We start from the raw sequence: 17730 nt of genomic DNA, 5'->3' as shown, positions 1-17730 counted from the left end.
AGAGAGAGAGAGAGAGAGAGAGAGAGAGAGAGAGAGAGAGAGAGAGAGAGAGAGAGGAAAGAGAGAACGCACAAGAAAGCGTAGCCGGCTAAAGCTTAAATGCAGCCACGTGTTCCCTCTTGTGCCGAGTCAAGGCTTGGGTCTGGCTTCCTTAAGCTCCGACCACGTGCGTTGGCTTTAGAGGCAGGGCCCTGTTCGGCAGGGCAGGTCTGAGTTGTTTGTAGCACCGGCTTTAGGCAAGCTGCTCACAGACCTAGGCCCGGGCTAGAAGTCGCTACCCGGACTAGGACGCCAGCAGCTCGGACTAAGAAGCCGATCGCCGCCGGCCGCCGTGTGCCGCCGCTGCCGCTGCCGCCGCCGCCGCCGCCGCCGCCGCGGGCCGCCTGCCGCCCTTGCGGGAAAGCGGACCTGCCGCCAAGCCAAGCAGTTTTTAATGGATTCTTGTCACGTTGGGCGCCAGATGTAGATGTAACCAACCGTCTTATTAAATAAGAAACACAGAAACAATGTAAAAGAGAAAGCCGAGAAGTCAGAGCTCAGAGCTAAAATCTCACCCTTCCTCCTGCTGTCCCAGCTTCGCGAAAAGAGACCTACTTCCTGTCGGTTCGTATTTTTAAAGTATGTTGTTCTGCCTTCTCATTGGTTGTAAACCCAAACACATGACTGCCTCGTCACTGTCTGAATGTACAGCCCCCTAGGTCTTAAAGGCATATGTCTCCAATGCTGGCTGTATCCCTGAACACACAGATCTTATGGGATTAAAGGCGTGTGCCGCCACCGCCACACTCTTGCTATGGCTCTAATAGCTCTGACCCTGAACACACAGATATCTATGGGATTAAAGGCGTGTGCCACCACCGCCACACTCTTGCTATGGCTCTAATAGCTCTGACTCCCAGACAACTTTATTTATTAACATACAATCAAAATAATAATTCAGTACAATTAGATTATCACCACATATTTCCCTTAAGAGCTATATCCTATGACTTAGGAAGGTCTGCACTGAGGAGCTTTGGCCATCTCTGCTTTCATGCCCTACAGTTACTATTCCTAATAGCTTCTTTTCCACTCCTACTGCGTGGCTTATACCACAAAGCATCGTGACTTCTGGGTCATACTCAGCAGAGGTCCAGCTTCTAGGTAGAGGGATGACATGTCAGTGGGGAATGAAGCTGAGTGTCTCCTTACTCAAGGGTGTGGGCTGACTTCTCTGAACATTTTTAAAAATTCATTTTAATTTTACTTTAAAAACTAGCATTGAAACTAAAGGGCTTTGCTATGGCACTTTCTACATACTTTGTGTTTATGGAGCCTGTTTCCCATTCCCGTCTGGTCCTTCCACCTTCACCTCCCTCCAGCACCCATTTCATCTTCATATCACATGGGTTTATTACCTTCTTTCCCTATTAAGATTTCTTTAATCCCTTCTCATAACCTATGGTGTCTATGATGTCACTAGTTCATGAAGTATACTCGGGACCCACATAAACAAAACACTAAAATCTAGGATCCTCTTGAAAGGAAACATTGTTATATTTGTCTTTCTGAGTCTGACATATTTTGCTTAACAATAATTGCCATTTCTACCCATTTTCCTGTAAAATGTTGGTTTTAATTTTTTCTTTAAGTTTACGTAAAATTTCATTCGTAAATGTGCTTTCCTTTCTCTCTCCATTCATCTGTTGATAAACATCCAGGCTGGTTTGATTTCTTGGTCATTTTGAATAGTATAGGAGTAAAGGTGGCCATGCGTGTGTGTCTCAGGTGTGTACTCGCGCCAGCCTGTGTGGTCCTGCCCTTTGACTCCTGTAGTTGTTGGACAAGTTTGCACTCCTGCCAGCGTGCGGGCACTTGTTTTCCTCGTGGCAGCCATTCTGACTGCGGAAACTGGAAGCTCAAAGTAGTTTCAGTCCACCTTCCTCTGATGGCCAAGGATGTTGAAAAATTAGGAAGACATTTATTGGCCTTGTATGTCTCCTCTTTTGTCAGTTACTTATTCAGTTAACCATTTATTGACTGGATGAGTTATTTGTTGCTTTTTTTTTTTTTTAATGTGTTCTCTATTTTTCTGTCTGAAATATGGTTGGCACAGATTTCCTCCTGTTTCCATTTCTGTCTACTCTGCCGAGTGTTGGCTTTGCTATAGAAGCATTGATTTCATGTAATCTCCTTTATCAGTGCTTGGAGTTAGTTCCTGTGTAGTTGAGAGGTCCTTTTAGAGCATGTCCTTTCCTTTTTCAGTTGGATTGTTGGTAGTTTTGGTTATTTGAGAGGTCTCACTTTGTAGTCAGGCTGGCTTTGAACTTGTCCTGCCTCCCCTTCCAAGTACTAATATTAGAAGCATGTTCCTGGTTTAAAATAAAAATATTCTATCTTAATATCTTACTAGATCATGTCTTACCTCTCTTCTTTCATTTTTTTCTTTATGAACATATGCCAAACAATCTCTGTTGTTATGAAATACATACTTAAAACCATCATTTCCAAATTTTAACTTTGTGTTCCTAAAAGAGCACTGGTGTATCCAGCTCAACTTCTGAAAACTGAACAATGATGTGTGCTTGGTAGTGAACATAAATATAAATAATATGGTTAACATAAATATCCAGATTTACTTTATAAAGGTATTTTGCCATGTGTGTTGTAGATATCTTTCTTCTGGTTTTCAAAATGATCTCAACTAAATTGTTTTTATTGACACAGCTAAAGTATTTAACTCCTTTCTGCATCAGTCATGAAGAGTTATCAGCCATTTCTATAGTAAATGTATATACTGTGTGGTAAAATTGTACATAAATGGAACAATATGCCTACATAACTTTTTTTTTTTTTTTTTTAAATTGAGACAGGGTTTCTCTGTGTAGCTTTGGAGCCTTTCCTTGAACTCACTCTGTAGCCCAGGCTGGCCTCGAACTCACTGAGATCCACCTCCCACTGCCTCCTGAGTGCTGGGATTAAAGGTGTGTGCCACCACTGCCTGGCCCACTTACATATCTTTTAAAGCTTATGATTTGCACTAGTAGTTTCTGGTTTATAATCATACAAGTTCATGGAGGTCTAAAACAATGGTTTGGTTCATTTTGTTATTGATATGCAAATGAATTGCTTTTCTAATGCTTATATGGAAAATATGTTCAAGTGTCTGTGCATATCTCTGTGTGTGCATGTTTGTTTTTGTGTACTCACAAAAGAAACTCTGAGTTCATGAGGTATCTATTCATTCTCAACTGCTACCAGGCCAACCCATATTTGGTACTTCCATATTTCTTGTATCCCAAATTCTCAGTCAGCTAAACATTTTTGTGATTTGGTACATGTAATCATATTTTGTACATTCAGTTGCACATTCTGTTTAGAGTAGACACAGTACAGCTCTCCTGTTCATTTTTCATTATTGATTAGTTGGTGGTCTTTCTATGTTCTGGACATCCTGGGTGTCATTGCAGCGGTCTTCCTTTCTGTCTTGTTCACTTATCACTCTTAAGTGAGTGTTCAGATTGGTACTTTTTATAGCTTTGTATATAAACAAATATGTATGTGCATGTTTATGTCACTGGGGTCTCTGATGTTTTTTTTCCTACAGTGTTTAAGCTTGATTTTGACTGTGGTCCCTTTGGTATTGATCTGTGTGGTGTAGGATCCATAAAGAAAGTCATCTTTCGATTAGGCGGTTGCCTTGGAGTCACTCATTGTTACTGTTATCACCTGTGCCAAGTCCATAAACCATGCACGCGGTAGGCTTGCTGCTGCTGCCTGCTCCTTGCCTAATAGTTCAGAAGATTGCACTGGGGCCTTAGTGGTGCCAGGCGAGCACCCTGCACTGGGCTGCATCTTCAGCCTCCAGCAGTCTTTTGTGCCTTAGGTACATTTGTGCACGGCTGAACCCTCAGTGCACATCTGTGCATGGCAGAACCCACAGTGCAGGCTAACCCCTCTCCATGGTGTGTCTCAGCCCTTGTCATTCTTCAGGTTTTCCGTTCTTGGCACGTCAGTCTTCAGCATTTCTAAAAATAAGGATGTATTTATGGATTTGTTTTTAAGTCTATAGGTTACATTGAGTTCATTATACATGAATATGCTGCATCCCTTTATGTGTCTGTTATTTCTTCAGTAAATTTTTGAGTGCCTTGTGGATTTTACATGTGTGTGAATGCTGTCTTTTGAAATATGTGTTCTTTTTAGTCATTGCTAAATGTTTGGAAGATTTTTCCAATTGGAATACATTATGCCAAAATAATTTCAGTGAAATGTAGCTCATTTAAGGTATGTGGTCAGCTGTGTGCTTTTGTGCTGTCCACTGTTTTGAGCCCCTTTAATTTTTTTAAACTTGAGTGTGAAATGGCAGATGGCATCTGGTGGTAGGTACATGCTCTGCTGTTTCTCACAGTGTGTCTCCTGAGTGTATGGGGGGAGGGGGGGCTGTGTCTTTTTTCACATAAGATGATGTGACCCACTAACCCTCACATTACAGTTCTGCCCGTGGCCATGTTTGGATTCATTATTGTCCTGCTTCAACTTAGAGATAGATTGGTAGATAGATGTTCTTGATGTGGGTGAGTGGGTGGGTAGGTAGGTAGGTAAGTAGTTTGGGCAGGTGGGCGGCCATTTGTTCTAACCCCACATTCTTCCATCTGCTGTAGGTCTGCAGGGTTTGCCTTCTACAACTTAGTCACTTTCCATCTTGCTGGCTGCCCCTTTGTTTTCTCAGTAACCACAGATACTTATGGCTACTGTACTCGGCCTTTTTTCATCAATCTCAAAATATGAAAACTTGTAGGAAAGAGGAAAATTTCTCAAATTGCAGTCAGATTTTTCTGATCACACCACATCTGTGGTTTGTACATGGTATCGGGCTAAATTTGAAGAGGAAGTCAAAGCCAAAGGTGTTCGAGCCTGTGAGCTAGGATCGTGGTGTGTGAAGGTGTGGCTTTTTGCATTTTGTTCTAAAGGAAATCATCAGATCACCACTGAGCTGCAGGGGCCACTTATGTGCTTAGTCGGAGCAAAGCACCTTCGTAGCTTCTGGCTGCCACTGCACAGCCAGTGCCCTCTGCCCTGTGGCTTCACAGGAAAGTACACTTCTGGTCTGACTTTGGTTCTTCAGTGGCAGTTGAACTTTTGTTTTTGTTGGAAGAGTAAAATAGCTATACTTGGAATTCATTTCTGGACACATTTTTCAGGAGCTTCTGTAACCCCCTTCAGGAAGAATGTGCACGTCTTTCTTACTTGGACTGTCCCTGGCCCACTCACCTGCTCAAGGAAACATGCCATAAACAGCGTGAACGCTGTGTCTTTCTTATTTTTTACTTTGTGATGCTTTCTTCTTCGCTGGCAAAATGCATTTATCTCTCAGTAATGAGTGTATTTAATATCCTGCCTTGAATGTTCCCCCTGTAGTTGTTTCAGAGACACTCAAAATCCTAGTGGGGAATGGTCATGAACACTGGAAAACCAGTTTGTACTGGAACCATCCCTTCAGAAGAGTCTGATCACATCTATGAAGGGGTTACCATAGCACATTTCTGGAGTTTCAGAACCTACCTATATTTTTATTTGAAACCAAGTCCCACCTCTGATTGCTAGAAATAATGCAATAATATATTTTTATATTTTTGACTCATCCTCAGACCCAATCTAGTCATAAGTTCTGTTGTCTTTGACTGTTTGTCTTGAGCCCATATACTACTTTCTGAATTACTTTGTCAAAGTTTATATGAATCACTGTAATAATTCTACTATGCTAGCCTCCTAAGTGGGTTTCTCTTCCCCTGCTCTCACTCTTTTTCTCTCTTTCCTTTTTAAAATTACCATATGGTAACTATACTTCATAATAGGCTTGTTATTATGTATTTATGCATGATGTAATGCGTTTTGATCAAAGTTCCCCTCCCCACCTTTTTGTCACTCCCACTGACTCCTTCCCCTTTCCCAGTTAGTCTTCCTCCTTTAATGGCATTTGGGGATTGGAGAAGACAGCGAATCTCAATAGAGGTGCTTGTAGGAACATGGGCAACCACTACACCACTAAAGAAAAGGCCCTTCCTCCCTCAGCAGCCATTAACTGCTCATAGATCCTTGTGGGGGTGGGGAGGGCTCATGCATCCTCTCCCACATTATCATCTTCTTATCTCATCATTTTGATTTCTGTAACGATGCTTAGAGCTCTGTTTTTCATATTTTCAGACCGGTGCTCTGGTTCATAGTTATAGGGGAACAGGTGGGATTTTTGAAGTTTGCTGGAATGCAGCAGGAGACAAGGTTGGAGCCAGTGCGTCCGATGGTTCGGTGAGTACACCCATGGACTTCTGAAGAAAAGGGGCATGCCGAGATACAGTCGTGCTCTTTGCAAAATAAAAATTGTTAGTGATGGTATTGACATCATCCCTGGGCTACATGTGCTGGATATGTCCATTACCTTTGAATAAAATAAAACTTAGGGTGATTTTCAGAGAATCTTCATAACCAAGTATTGAGCAATTTTCAGTGTAAATCTCCATTTGTGAAATTAAATGTAGTGAAGTATCTCTTAGTGATTGGTATTTTTAAAGCCCTTTCCCCACAAATCTCCTCTCTGTGGAGAAAGTGTTAAGGTTGTGGAACTGAGATTGCTTTCTTCATGGAGATATTTGACATTGAGACCTTTAGGATGCTATTAGTAGATTGTTTTTAAAAATGGTAGTGTGTCCTCCACTGTTCTTAAGCAGGAGAAGCTGCAGAGTCCCGGGGCTGTTCAATGTGATGGCCTCTATAATTGTGATGTCTTTTATTAAGATCTGAGAGTTAGGAACAATGCTTTGTATGTTTTCCACCCCTTTTTACTGGCTATAAAGATTGATTCCTAAGAATTACAGCAGCATTTCTTGAGTAACTGTTACTCCCAGGGCTCACCACACAGCTGAGTGATCTGACACCCTTCAGTGAAGTCTCTTTCTATGATTTGTTGCTTTCATTTTATGAATATTCAACTTAGAAACAGTTTGTAAATTACACTGTGATCTGTATACAAGTTAAGCTTGAAATGTAAGATAGATTTCTGGACACTGGCTGACTGTTGTATTCTCTTACAGGTTTGTGTCTTAGACCTTCGGAAATAGCGTTACTAGTTGGAAGCCATGGACCGACTATGAATGTGTACATAGCCACAAGACTGTCCCTGCCCCACGTACTGCTATAGTCCCACTTGAACCATGGCCAGTCCACTACAGCCAAATCTAAGAGAAATATATACATGCAGTGTATATGAACACAGCTGTACCCTGAAGATGACAGTCATCCCAGCTTGTGAATTCTGCTCACCAAGTGCTGGGATCTAACCTGCTGTGCCCCTAAGTAGCATTTAGAAGTTTGGATATGAAAAGCAGAAGAGATGGAATATGCATTATAAGAGCAAACCACACATGTACCTGTTTTGGATATTAAATGACAGCCTTGTTTCTCCCCTTTAAATCAGCAGACACCATGGATTATATTCTTTTTCCCCTTCAGTAGTGCGCAGTTTGTATGTACAGAGAACATGGACTTAATGAAAACTCGAGGCAGTAGTTTGTTCTTGCTTTCAAGTTTGTTTTGGTTTAGATTATGGATGCATGAAGTAAGGGAGTGAATCATTTTCTTGCTTTTATTTTTCCTCACTTTTTAAAGAAACAAAAAAATATTTTACTGCATTCTTTGGAAAAGGTAGATGTTTGGTACATTTTATGGCTCCCAGAGCATATATTCAGTTGGTGCATATTGTGGAGGAGTTGGAATTAAAGGAAACCACATGACTCTCGTCATGTTATTCTTTAAGACACATCAGCAAAGGGTATTATGTTATCTTTGTTTTGGGTTTTTTGTTTTTGTTCTTTGTGTGTGTGTGTGTGTGTGATGTGGCTTAGATAAAATAGTTTCTTCTTGGGGACGCATTTCTGCCAACTAAAGACTAGAAGGGCACAATTTTTTTTTTTTTAAATACCATAAAGAAGAGACATTTTTTAAAAAATTCTTCTGGTGTTTTGTAGCCATAACAAAATTATGGTCAAAATGTGCACTATTGTGAGAAGGAGCAACATAGTTTGGGGCTTTTATTTTTATTTTTTATTTTACCATTTGTCTGTTTTACTTGTTTCTTAAGAGATTAAAGTGTTTCTGGATAAGGATTAGCTTCTCAAAGTGTCCATCATTCTGTATAGAAGCTTAAATATGTAATGTAACCAGATTCCAGTATTAAAAATCTCACGTTATTTTTCTTTTTACAAAGCAAGATTATGGCATATAACACTGCCATCACATGGCAAAATGTTTGCTACCTTAGTTTTAAAAACAACTTTTAAAGGCTTGCTTTGAGGTGTTTTTGAGTAGCAGTGACTGAGAATTTAGGGAGAGGTGTGGCCGCTGTGCCACTGCCTGCGTCTGGCGCCGAGGCTGCACTTTGTCAAGCAACATAGATCTAAGCTGCTGTTTTCCAGTAATCACTACTATATCATGTCTTTTACTCTGTTTATATCAAGTATTTTTTTAAAGATAGAAGTATCCAATCAAATCTCTTCTTGTGCTCAGCTAAAAGTGAAATATACCTACAAATATTCACCAGAGGCCATGTTTGTGAAGGTAGTTAAGAAGACAGTCAAGATTAACAGAAGAATCCAGGCATGTCAGTTCTGAAGAGAACAGTTGTCAATTTTATATCTTTAAATTTTTTATTAAGAAATTGCTTAGCAAATTTATAACACTATTTGTGCAACTAGTTATTTTGAGGCCTTTGACTCCTGAGTCCCACCCTGTGTTCTGTCTAAGCGGCTCTAACCCAGCCCCGCAGCTTTGAAGCTCAGTATCTGCTGCTTTGCTCTTTACAAAACAGCATTGATTGACGAAAGTCTTGGCTTCACTGAGGTAGGGTGGCATTGGTTTTGGTGAAGAGGATGAATACACTTAAATTTCACTATACATTGTTATATCTCCCCCATTGTTGTTAGTGGGGACTATGATACTGTAATAATATTTTTAAAATTTGCATCCAGAGAGGCAGTCATTTATGGTTTGTGCCAGGTATTTTTAGGGTTGGGTCACACTGAGATGTTTAGAGCTCATTGCTCTGGAGCTCTGTAGGAAGTCTACAATGCCGAGTGTCTGGCACTTGAGATTCTGCTTTTACTTTGAGAGGGTCACATCTGTTGGCCTCTGTTGTTTAAAAAAATAAATAAATAAGTAAAAAAAATCTGTGCAATAATTTTAAATGTGCTCCCAGGAATAGACACGAGCGTTTTGAGTATGCCTCAGCTGCATCTCCTTCAGTGATGCGTTTGTCAGTTGCACTGAATCTAAACCTGAAGGTCAGAGGTGATTATTGATAGTGCTTTTGTATTTTGATATGGACATTTTGTTCATTTGCATACAGTCATTGACATTTTTCCCAGCTGATTCAAAGACAGTCACAAATTCTTGCAATTCAGCCGCCAAAATGACAGCTGAATTTTACGATATTGTCTTGCTTCCTGTTGGGTGTGTTTGTTGGTTTGGTTTCTTTTCCTAGTTCTTTGGCTGTTTTACTTCAGCACCTAGCTGTGATAGGATGTGTAACAGAGCATGAGTGCAGAACTTTGCTGTCCTGAAGCCGTGGGTCCTCCCGTGCAGACTTGTCTGAAGGTGTCCATCTTTAGGCTGGTTCTTTGTGAGCATAGGACTGGGTGCTTTGCTGCTCTTCTCTCTGTCACCGTAGCCTGCTGACGTGCCACAATGCTGCTCCACAGACACCGCACCATGTCTCCACCCAAGCAGTCAGATCATCCCGGGAGACCATGTTTCACAGCATGTGAAGTTCTGTCTTGGGGTTTTTACTTTCGCTCTTGTCTTTTTCTGAGAGCTTACTCTGAAGATCCACTGAGTCCAGGAGTCTTTCTATGGTGGTCCTTTAGATCATTGTTTTATACTTTACTGTAAGGAACTTAATCATAAGGAAAGAGAATAAGGAGACTTAAATGGAAACTCTTTGATTAAAGTAGACTAGAGGGAGCAGCTGCCACCCTTCAAAGGCATGAAGGAATCTGCTCTCCATGTGGAGACCCCTGGAGACGTAGATTTGCCCTGTTCCTGTTTTCCATGATCAGGTAATATCATTGACTTTCAAATGACTTTAGAAGTGGTAACTGGAATAGGTCTTAGAGTGTAGCAAATTCTGTTTTCATGAGTTATCCTCTAGGTGAGTATGTTTTAGGATTAAACACCTTTTACAGATACTGAAAGTGCCTCCTTTTGTGGTATAAAAAAAACAAATTATGGTGCAAAAAGTAATCAATAGATTGAATCACATGAAGGTTTTTTGCTTTTTGACATTAAAATGTCAAGAGACAGGCCAAAGATTTGTACTTTTCACTTATAAAGCACTCCTTTTTTCCTTAAGATTCTTTCTGTCAAATCAGATTTAATGAGAGAGTACTATTTTTAAGGAGCTATCTGTTTATGTAGAATGATTTTGTTAAAAAAGAGTAATGTAAAATATGAATGAGGAGCAGAGACCCAAACCCACAGAGGACTGGGCATTTTGCTGTTTAAAGGAATCACAGGTGACCAGGCTTCTGCAAGCAGACCTGACAAGTGTTACCAGATGCATAGGAAAACCGTCTCAGACAGTGCTGTCTTGTTCTTTTAAAGACCATTTATGTTTTTGTGAGCACGTGGCACATTTCCACAGAGCCGGATTCCCACAAGCTAAGAGCAGTACTTGCAGAATTACTGCAGAAACCCTGCCTCCGTGGACCAGCACCGTGGCACACCAGCAGAAGCCAGCGTGGGGGCTGGCGGCCAGCCTGCAGAGACCCTGGGGGTGATTTTTCATTTGTTTCTTTGGTTCCCTCCTTTTCTCTGAAATCAGCAAGGAGGGAAGGTGTGAACTACTTCCAGTAATAGTTTTGAAGTGTCTGTCACGTTTAATATCAGTTTTGTTTGTTTGTTTTGATTTGGTTTGTTTTTGCTTTTTCAAGACAGGGTTTCTCTATGTAGTTTGGTGCCTGTCCTGGATCTTGCTCTGTAGACCAGGCTGGCCTTGAATTTACAGATATCAGCCCGGCTCTGCCTCCTGAGTGCTGGGACTAAAGGCGTGTGCCACCACCACCTGGTTTAATATCAATTTTTAAATATGTGATTCTAATTGAATGTAGACGAGAGGAAAAAAAGGAAGTGCTCACATTTTTAATCCACTCATTTAGAATCTGGTGTCGTCTTTAGCAGTTCTGAGGTGTCCATAGCATTCTTTATTTCTGCTCTTCTGTGACAGTGTTGAAGCAGGGTGAATAACTAGGCTTTTTTTTCCTTTTTCTTTTTCAAACCTAGCAAGCTGTTTCATGTTTTCTTTGGAATTTCTGGATAAGTTGGAGGAAACATTCTGCATGTTGTGTCCTGTGTACTTCTTCATCTCATACAAACAGGCAGACTTCATTGTGTATCTCTGCCGTCGTTAAACACAGAAGTGATTTTCTCTCCTGATTTTGACATTGTCACTGTATATAATGTTTTCATTTGGGTTTGGCAAATCCTTTGGGTCCGATTCTGTGAGCATATCCTAGCACTGGGTGATGATGTCTGCATCCTTTCTTTAGTTCCCCAGTTAACATTAAAACTGTTGTAATAGTGTAAACCAGCCCACGACAGTTTTTGTTTTGTTTTGTTTTGTACATGTTAAGGAACTTTATTGTTAGTTTTCATGATGACTGTGTAAGGAAGACTGATACAGATGTCTCTCTCTCCTGGACCATGTCAATGACACTTACCATGTATTTTGGTTCCACATCGTGATGATTTGTCCCCAATGACCCTTTGACCCTACCAGGCACATTTTTGTGTGTGTGTGTGTGTGTGTGTTGTTGTTGCAGTTTTTCCCTTTGCATTGTATTGCTTTGACAACTGTAATTTGAATCAGATCTGAAAGAGGTCCAGAATAAAATATATTTTGATATTATGTTGGCTGTGTACATATATAAAACCTTTGATACCCATGTGGTTTGTATAGACTATTTAGTCAAGTAAAGAGAGGGATGGTGTTTGTTTACAATTTCCTGTTTACATTTCAATTGCTTTTATCTCCCACTGTTCAGTGTAGAATAAATGATTTTGCTCCAAGAGTCTTCCCTACTACAACCTATCTATCCTAGCTCTATCTCCAGTGAATATAACTGCCATGGGAATCACTGTTTTCATAAACATTGTTTCCAAGATGTATACTTTAAAGAAGCCCATAGATGAAATTAAAGTTTTTGCTATTTTATTACTTCTTGCAGGGGATAAGATTTTTTAAAATGAAGGGATTATTTTCTATATTTGTTAAATAATAGCATGTAATCAGCTAAAGGTTAATGATGACTCCTGAGTGATTTTGAAAAACAGATTATTTATTTAGAGGATGCCTCACATGAACTAAGACTTCAGATTCACTGTTAGCTTAGCACGCAGTGACACAAGACACCACGTGTGTGGCTGAAGGCTTTCAGGGCAGGAACTTCTCCCTCCACATAAACCAACCATACTGCAATGGTTAGCTAATTGCTTATAATACGTAAAACCTAATGATCTATGAGGAAAGTCTCAAAGCACCCCTCCCAACTTCCGTTACTCTCAACACTTCTGTAGTTACAGAGACTTCGTCAAAATAAAACCATTGGAGATGTTCTTCATTTTCTTGGTCAAGTTGCCTTCTCCATGTCCTCTACCTTTCTTCAGTTTTCTTGATAGGAACAGGCAGATACAGCCTTGTTATGCTGTCACTGCAGTTGCTAAAGCTAACAACCTTTAGTTTTCAAGGGGTTAACTTCTATAGCATGGCATAGGTTGTTAATGACATCGTTTTTATACTTTTCCAGAAAGCATTGGGCTGCCAAGGATTAGAGTCCATATGAGCCTGAAGTTAAGCAGAAATTCATTGAGCCACCATTGCAAGGGGTTACTTTTAATTTCCTAGTTCTCATACTTTACCATGAATTAGATTTCTTACCTACTATAATATGTAGCTGATTAGGTTAAAGTTTACTGGATTTTTTTCCCCTATATATTCATTTGAAAACTACAGTAGAGGAAAAGCCATAATGGACATACTTGGTTTTGTGGTGCTTTTCTCTGCTGTACTGAGGCTCTGTCAACAGTGAAAATGTTAACCCTATGCTATCTTTCCCTGCATGCTTCTTTAAATGTCATCTACCAATGCTTCATTGTCCTAACTTGTAATATTTTTGTATTAAATTTTTTAGGAGTTCCTTGTAATTTCTTTATAATTTAAAATATATTAAACACAAAGTGTTTAGTAAAGTCCAGCTGACAATTACTAATGTTTCTTGGTTGTTGGGTTTGTATGATCAGGTGGGAAGGGAAATTCTCATTTTAAGAACTAGGACTAGCCGGGCGGTGGTGGCGCACGCCTTTAGTCTCAGCACTCAGGAGGCAGAGCCAAGTGGATCTCTATGAGTTCAAGGCCAGCCTGGGCTACAGAGTAGGTTCCAGGAAAGCCTGGATTGCCTGTGAGCAATGAGGCAAAGCTACACAGAGAAACCCTGTCTCAGGGGAAAAAAAAAAAAAAAAGAGCTAGGACCAGTGGGATGGAATTAGCACTAGAAAACAATCACAGTTATTTAGTTTAAAGTAACACAATGATACAGTGTCAGAACGGGCTGCTTACAGCTTGCCACTCTGCTGGCCAGGACAAGCATGGGCTGGGTAGCACTGCCGTGGGGAACCCAACTCCTGCAAACCGGAGACCTGGAGACACCAGCTTCAGAGTCTACATAATTCAGGAAAGTGAAACACCTGTGCACTGCCAGAAAGTCAGCTTCTGCATGCCCTGTTTTACAGACAACCTCGGTCATGTGAGGAGACTTAAATGAGGGGAGAAACAAATAAGCGTCTGCATTATTAGTGGGGATGACAGAAAGACCACAAAATTATCAGAGCAAATGTTGCTTACAGGAACATGCCTGTGAACAATGCAGCTGCACACATGTAATCCTGGCCCTTGGGAGGTGGAGTCAGTAAGGCCAGGAGTGCAAGGCCACATATCTAGTCTAAGATCAGCTTGGGCTACAGGAGACTCTCCTCCATCCCTCCGTCCCCATGAAAAAAAAGTTACTTGTGTAGTGTTAGTCTTAATATTTCTAGCTGGGTTGGCTGAGATATTTGAATCTACAGTAATAAACATGGACAATGGACATTGCTAAGGTGAAGTAAGTCCTCAGCTGTGAATAGAAATGGAGGTGAGTTGATTTTAATGTAAATGGTATACCTGGAATGTGCATCAGAACTCTTGTAAAAGTTCCTGACTCGCCTCTGACCTAATAGGATACAGAATGTCAGTAAGTGTGCTTTGTGAGCTTGTTTGTGCAGGATAACTGGGGAGTGAGGCTAGCATTGGCATGAGGTTGACTGCAACTCATGCCTATGAGGAAAGTCGAATATAAAGTATAACAGCAGATGTGCACCTAAGCCGTAACCAGTTTCTCGCTCATATCCATTGTTAGCAGTTTGATGTTCTTCAAAACAGCTTCAGGGTATGCTTCCTCAACTGGCCTCCATGTGAGATCCTTGGGGACTTTGGTGTCCTTTCTCCAGCTTGTAGATGTAACGTCTATCTTCCCAGCTCAACTTTTATGACTGTATGACATATTTCCTCATCTATAAAACGGTGCTAGAGGTAGTTACTTCATAGATTGGCCATAAAGATTAACATTGTAGTCAGTCTGTCTAAAACCCTTAGAGAACAGCACTTGGTTGTGTAAAGCACACCATGCTGCCATTTTCAAATGAGTTTTTTCTATTTTGTGTATGAGTATAAGCGCCTCGTGTGGAAGTCACCTTGGTTTTTGTTTCTGTTTTGAGGTGGGGTGTCTCCATTGTTGCTGTCACTGTGCCACATAATCCAGGCTAGTTGGACTTTGAGCTTCAGCCAGTTCTATCTCTGCCTCCTATCTCCTCGTAGGAGAGCTGGAAGTACAGGCACAGCCACTGTATATGGGTGCTGGCACATGGAACCCATGGTTTTACATGCTGAGCTGTCTCCCTGGTCCACATCCTGCCCCTTTGACTTTCTCTAGCCCCATTGTTACACACTGAAGTTCACCTCCTCCATGGACACTTTAGTGACTTTTATTACAAACTGGTACACACACAGAAAGAGAGAAAACCTGTGGATAGAAGAGATTTATCGGTTGGTTCTGGTGCACAGCTTAGCTTCAAGTCACTTCAGAGAGTCCATGAAGGTCAATTATTGTACTTCATTTTTAAAGGGAACCATTTAGGAACTTGTAGAAGAGGAACCCCTGGGAAGGATTTTACCATCTACTCCATGCAGGTCAAGAGAGGGAGAGCCTTTTATTAAAACATCATTTAATCATTGAATGCTAAAAATATAATTAACGTGTTGTTAAAAGTTTGTGTGTGTGTCTGTGTGTATGAGAGGGAGGGAGGGAGGGAGGGAGGGAGGGAGGGAGAGAGGGAGGGAGGGAGGGAGGGAGGGAGGGAGGGAGGGAGGGAGGGAGGGAGGGAGGGAGGGAGAAAAGAATGTGTAGAGTCAGTTCCATGGGGTTTCCTTTTGGGGATGGAATCTTGAAACATAGTTCAAGTTCAGCTTAGTCTATCCTAAATTACTGGCTTATGCCACCACTTTGGAAACCTTTGCCAGGTCTTTTGGAAGCCAGTTCATGTGCTGTCCTAGCAGACATTTGGGATTATTTTCTATGATCATTTTAAAGGCATTTTTGAAGTCATTTCCCCCTCCCCATTAGGTGGTCTGTCTTCATCATTTCCTCCTGGCACTGGAAATGCAGTAATGGTCCAGTCAAAAACAGACTTTTCTTGTGAAGTGACACTTCAGAGGATGGTAGTTTGCAGTGTCCTATAAAAGAAAAGAATTAGGACTGCCTACCTAACATTCCTGTTAATTGAAACTGAGCCAACTGATGATAGATTCAAATAATGCAGCCTGATTTGAAGTTCTGTGTAAAGGGAAATGATCCATAAGAGGCAGAGAGTCTGAGTCCTTGGAGAGTAGAGTGGTGTGAGTCTGTCCTTGGGACACTGTCTTGGTTACTTTAATGTTGCTATGAAAAAAATGATGAAGGCAACTTATAAAAGAAAGTATTTAATGGAAGTTGTCCATTTAAGCATTTAAAGCATTGTCAGAAGTATCCATGATCATGGTGGGGGGCCTGGCTTCAGACAGGCATGGCACTGGAACTGTAGCTGAGAGTTTATGTCTGATCCATGTGCATGGGGCAGGAGAGCCAACTGGAATGGTGTGGACCTTTGACATTGCAAAGCCCACCTCCAGTGACACACTTCCAATGAGGCTACACCTCCTAATCCTTCCCAAACAGTTGCACCAACTGGACACCAAATGTTCAAACACTTGAGCCTGTGGGCATTCTCACTCAAACCATCACAGACACTGAATGTCCCTCGGCTCACAGTACACTTACACTTTGCAGCATCTCTATTAAATAATTCTCCCTGCTTTCTTAACTATAAAAGGCAAAGGTATCAAGTGTTCAACCTATTTCTCACGAGGAAATGTGAGCTGAGTGAGCAGTTAACTACTGAGAGCAAGAACTTGGAGGTTTTGGAATCCTGTGCCTTTCAATCTCATGTTCTTCATTCTTCCAGTTTTCTAAAGAATAAACTGTTTGAAAGCATTTCAATTGTCTTTGTGCCTTTTACCACTCACTTCAGCTCTCGGGATGCTACTTTGGAACTAGTGACTTGGCTATGATATCCTAATGTCTGACAACCAAGAACCTAATAAATCTGCTATGATGATAGATCACTCAAGTAAACTGTGCACATTTTAGTGAAAATTTTAATGACACAAATCAAAATACAGATGTCCCTATCCATGTCTGTCCTAAATTCCTAAAGAATAGGGGCAAATCTTGAGCCCACTGTGACATGGTTGCTGATAGGGGTACATGGAAAAAAGAAGAGGTTCCCCCAAAAGAATCTTGTCTCAGCTTACTGATGAGAACATTCAGTGGATAGATACTAGCTAAACTGCTCTAAAGGACTGTCATGAAAGGCAAGCTCAAATTAACTTGATAATCTGGTCAGCCTACTGTTTCTGCTCATCGTCTTCTGTTATATGGGAATGACAACTGCATCTGGTTGAAAGGATTATGTATATTGTAAGGCACAGTGCTTAGTACATAGGAAGTGTAACCATTTTCTTCTCTTGACCATGTTGGTGGAAGATGCTAGATTGACATGTGGCTAATAGCTGGATAGGAAGTTAGGCAAGGTAAGCCAAATTGAGAATGATGGGAAGAAGGAGGGTAGAGTTAGCAGAAGCTGCGAGCCACCCAAGAAGCAAAATTTGAAAGAACTGGTAAGCCACAGGCTGTGTGGCAATACATAGGTTAATAGAAATGGGTTAATTTAAATGTAGAGCTAGCTAGTAATAAGCCTGAGACATCAGCCAAGCATTTATAATTAATACAAGCATCTGAGTGATTATTTGGAAATGGCTGCAGGAGGGGCGGGGCAGAGAAGAGCTTCCAGTTATGAGTTTTACCCCCTTTTGCTGAGAGTCAAGTTGTGCCTTGTATTCACAATGGCAGCTGATATGCATGCAGTTCAGCTGCATATGCTGAGTTCAGTGCCCACTTGGGTACTGATTTTATTCCTAAACTCTGCTTTTGAAACCATCCTGTGGATTTCATGTTTATTGCAGGATGGTGAATTCTGTTCCTTGCCCAGTGGTCTGTCTGAGTCTTGTGTTATATG

General features: G+C 41.0%; 1 protein-coding gene across 6 annotated transcripts in view; it reads left to right on the top strand.

Annotated features, from left to right (window-relative positions):
* The window catches only part of Tbl1xr1 (TBL1X/Y related 1), a 154265-nt gene extending 142330 nt beyond the window's left edge, over nucleotides 1-11935 (top strand). For all 6 annotated transcript variants that reach the window (XM_076573992.1, XM_076573987.1, XM_076573990.1 and 3 more), the window contains 2 exons: nucleotides 6187-6288; nucleotides 7071-11935. In XM_076573992.1, coding sequence (XP_076430107.1) covers nucleotides 6187-6288; nucleotides 7071-7097 — 129 coding nt within the window. In that variant the 3' untranslated portion in view covers nucleotides 7098-11935. The remainder of the gene's footprint in view (nucleotides 1-6186; nucleotides 6289-7070) is intronic.
* Nucleotides 11936-17730: the final 5795 nt, after the last annotated feature.

The sequence above is a fragment of the Peromyscus maniculatus genome, chromosome 6 (genome assembly GCF_049852395.1).
Source record: "Peromyscus maniculatus bairdii isolate BWxNUB_F1_BW_parent chromosome 6, HU_Pman_BW_mat_3.1, whole genome shotgun sequence".
Lineage (NCBI taxonomy): Eukaryota > Metazoa > Chordata > Mammalia > Rodentia > Cricetidae > Peromyscus > Peromyscus maniculatus.
This window is presented reverse-complemented; position numbering and strand designations above follow the sequence as displayed.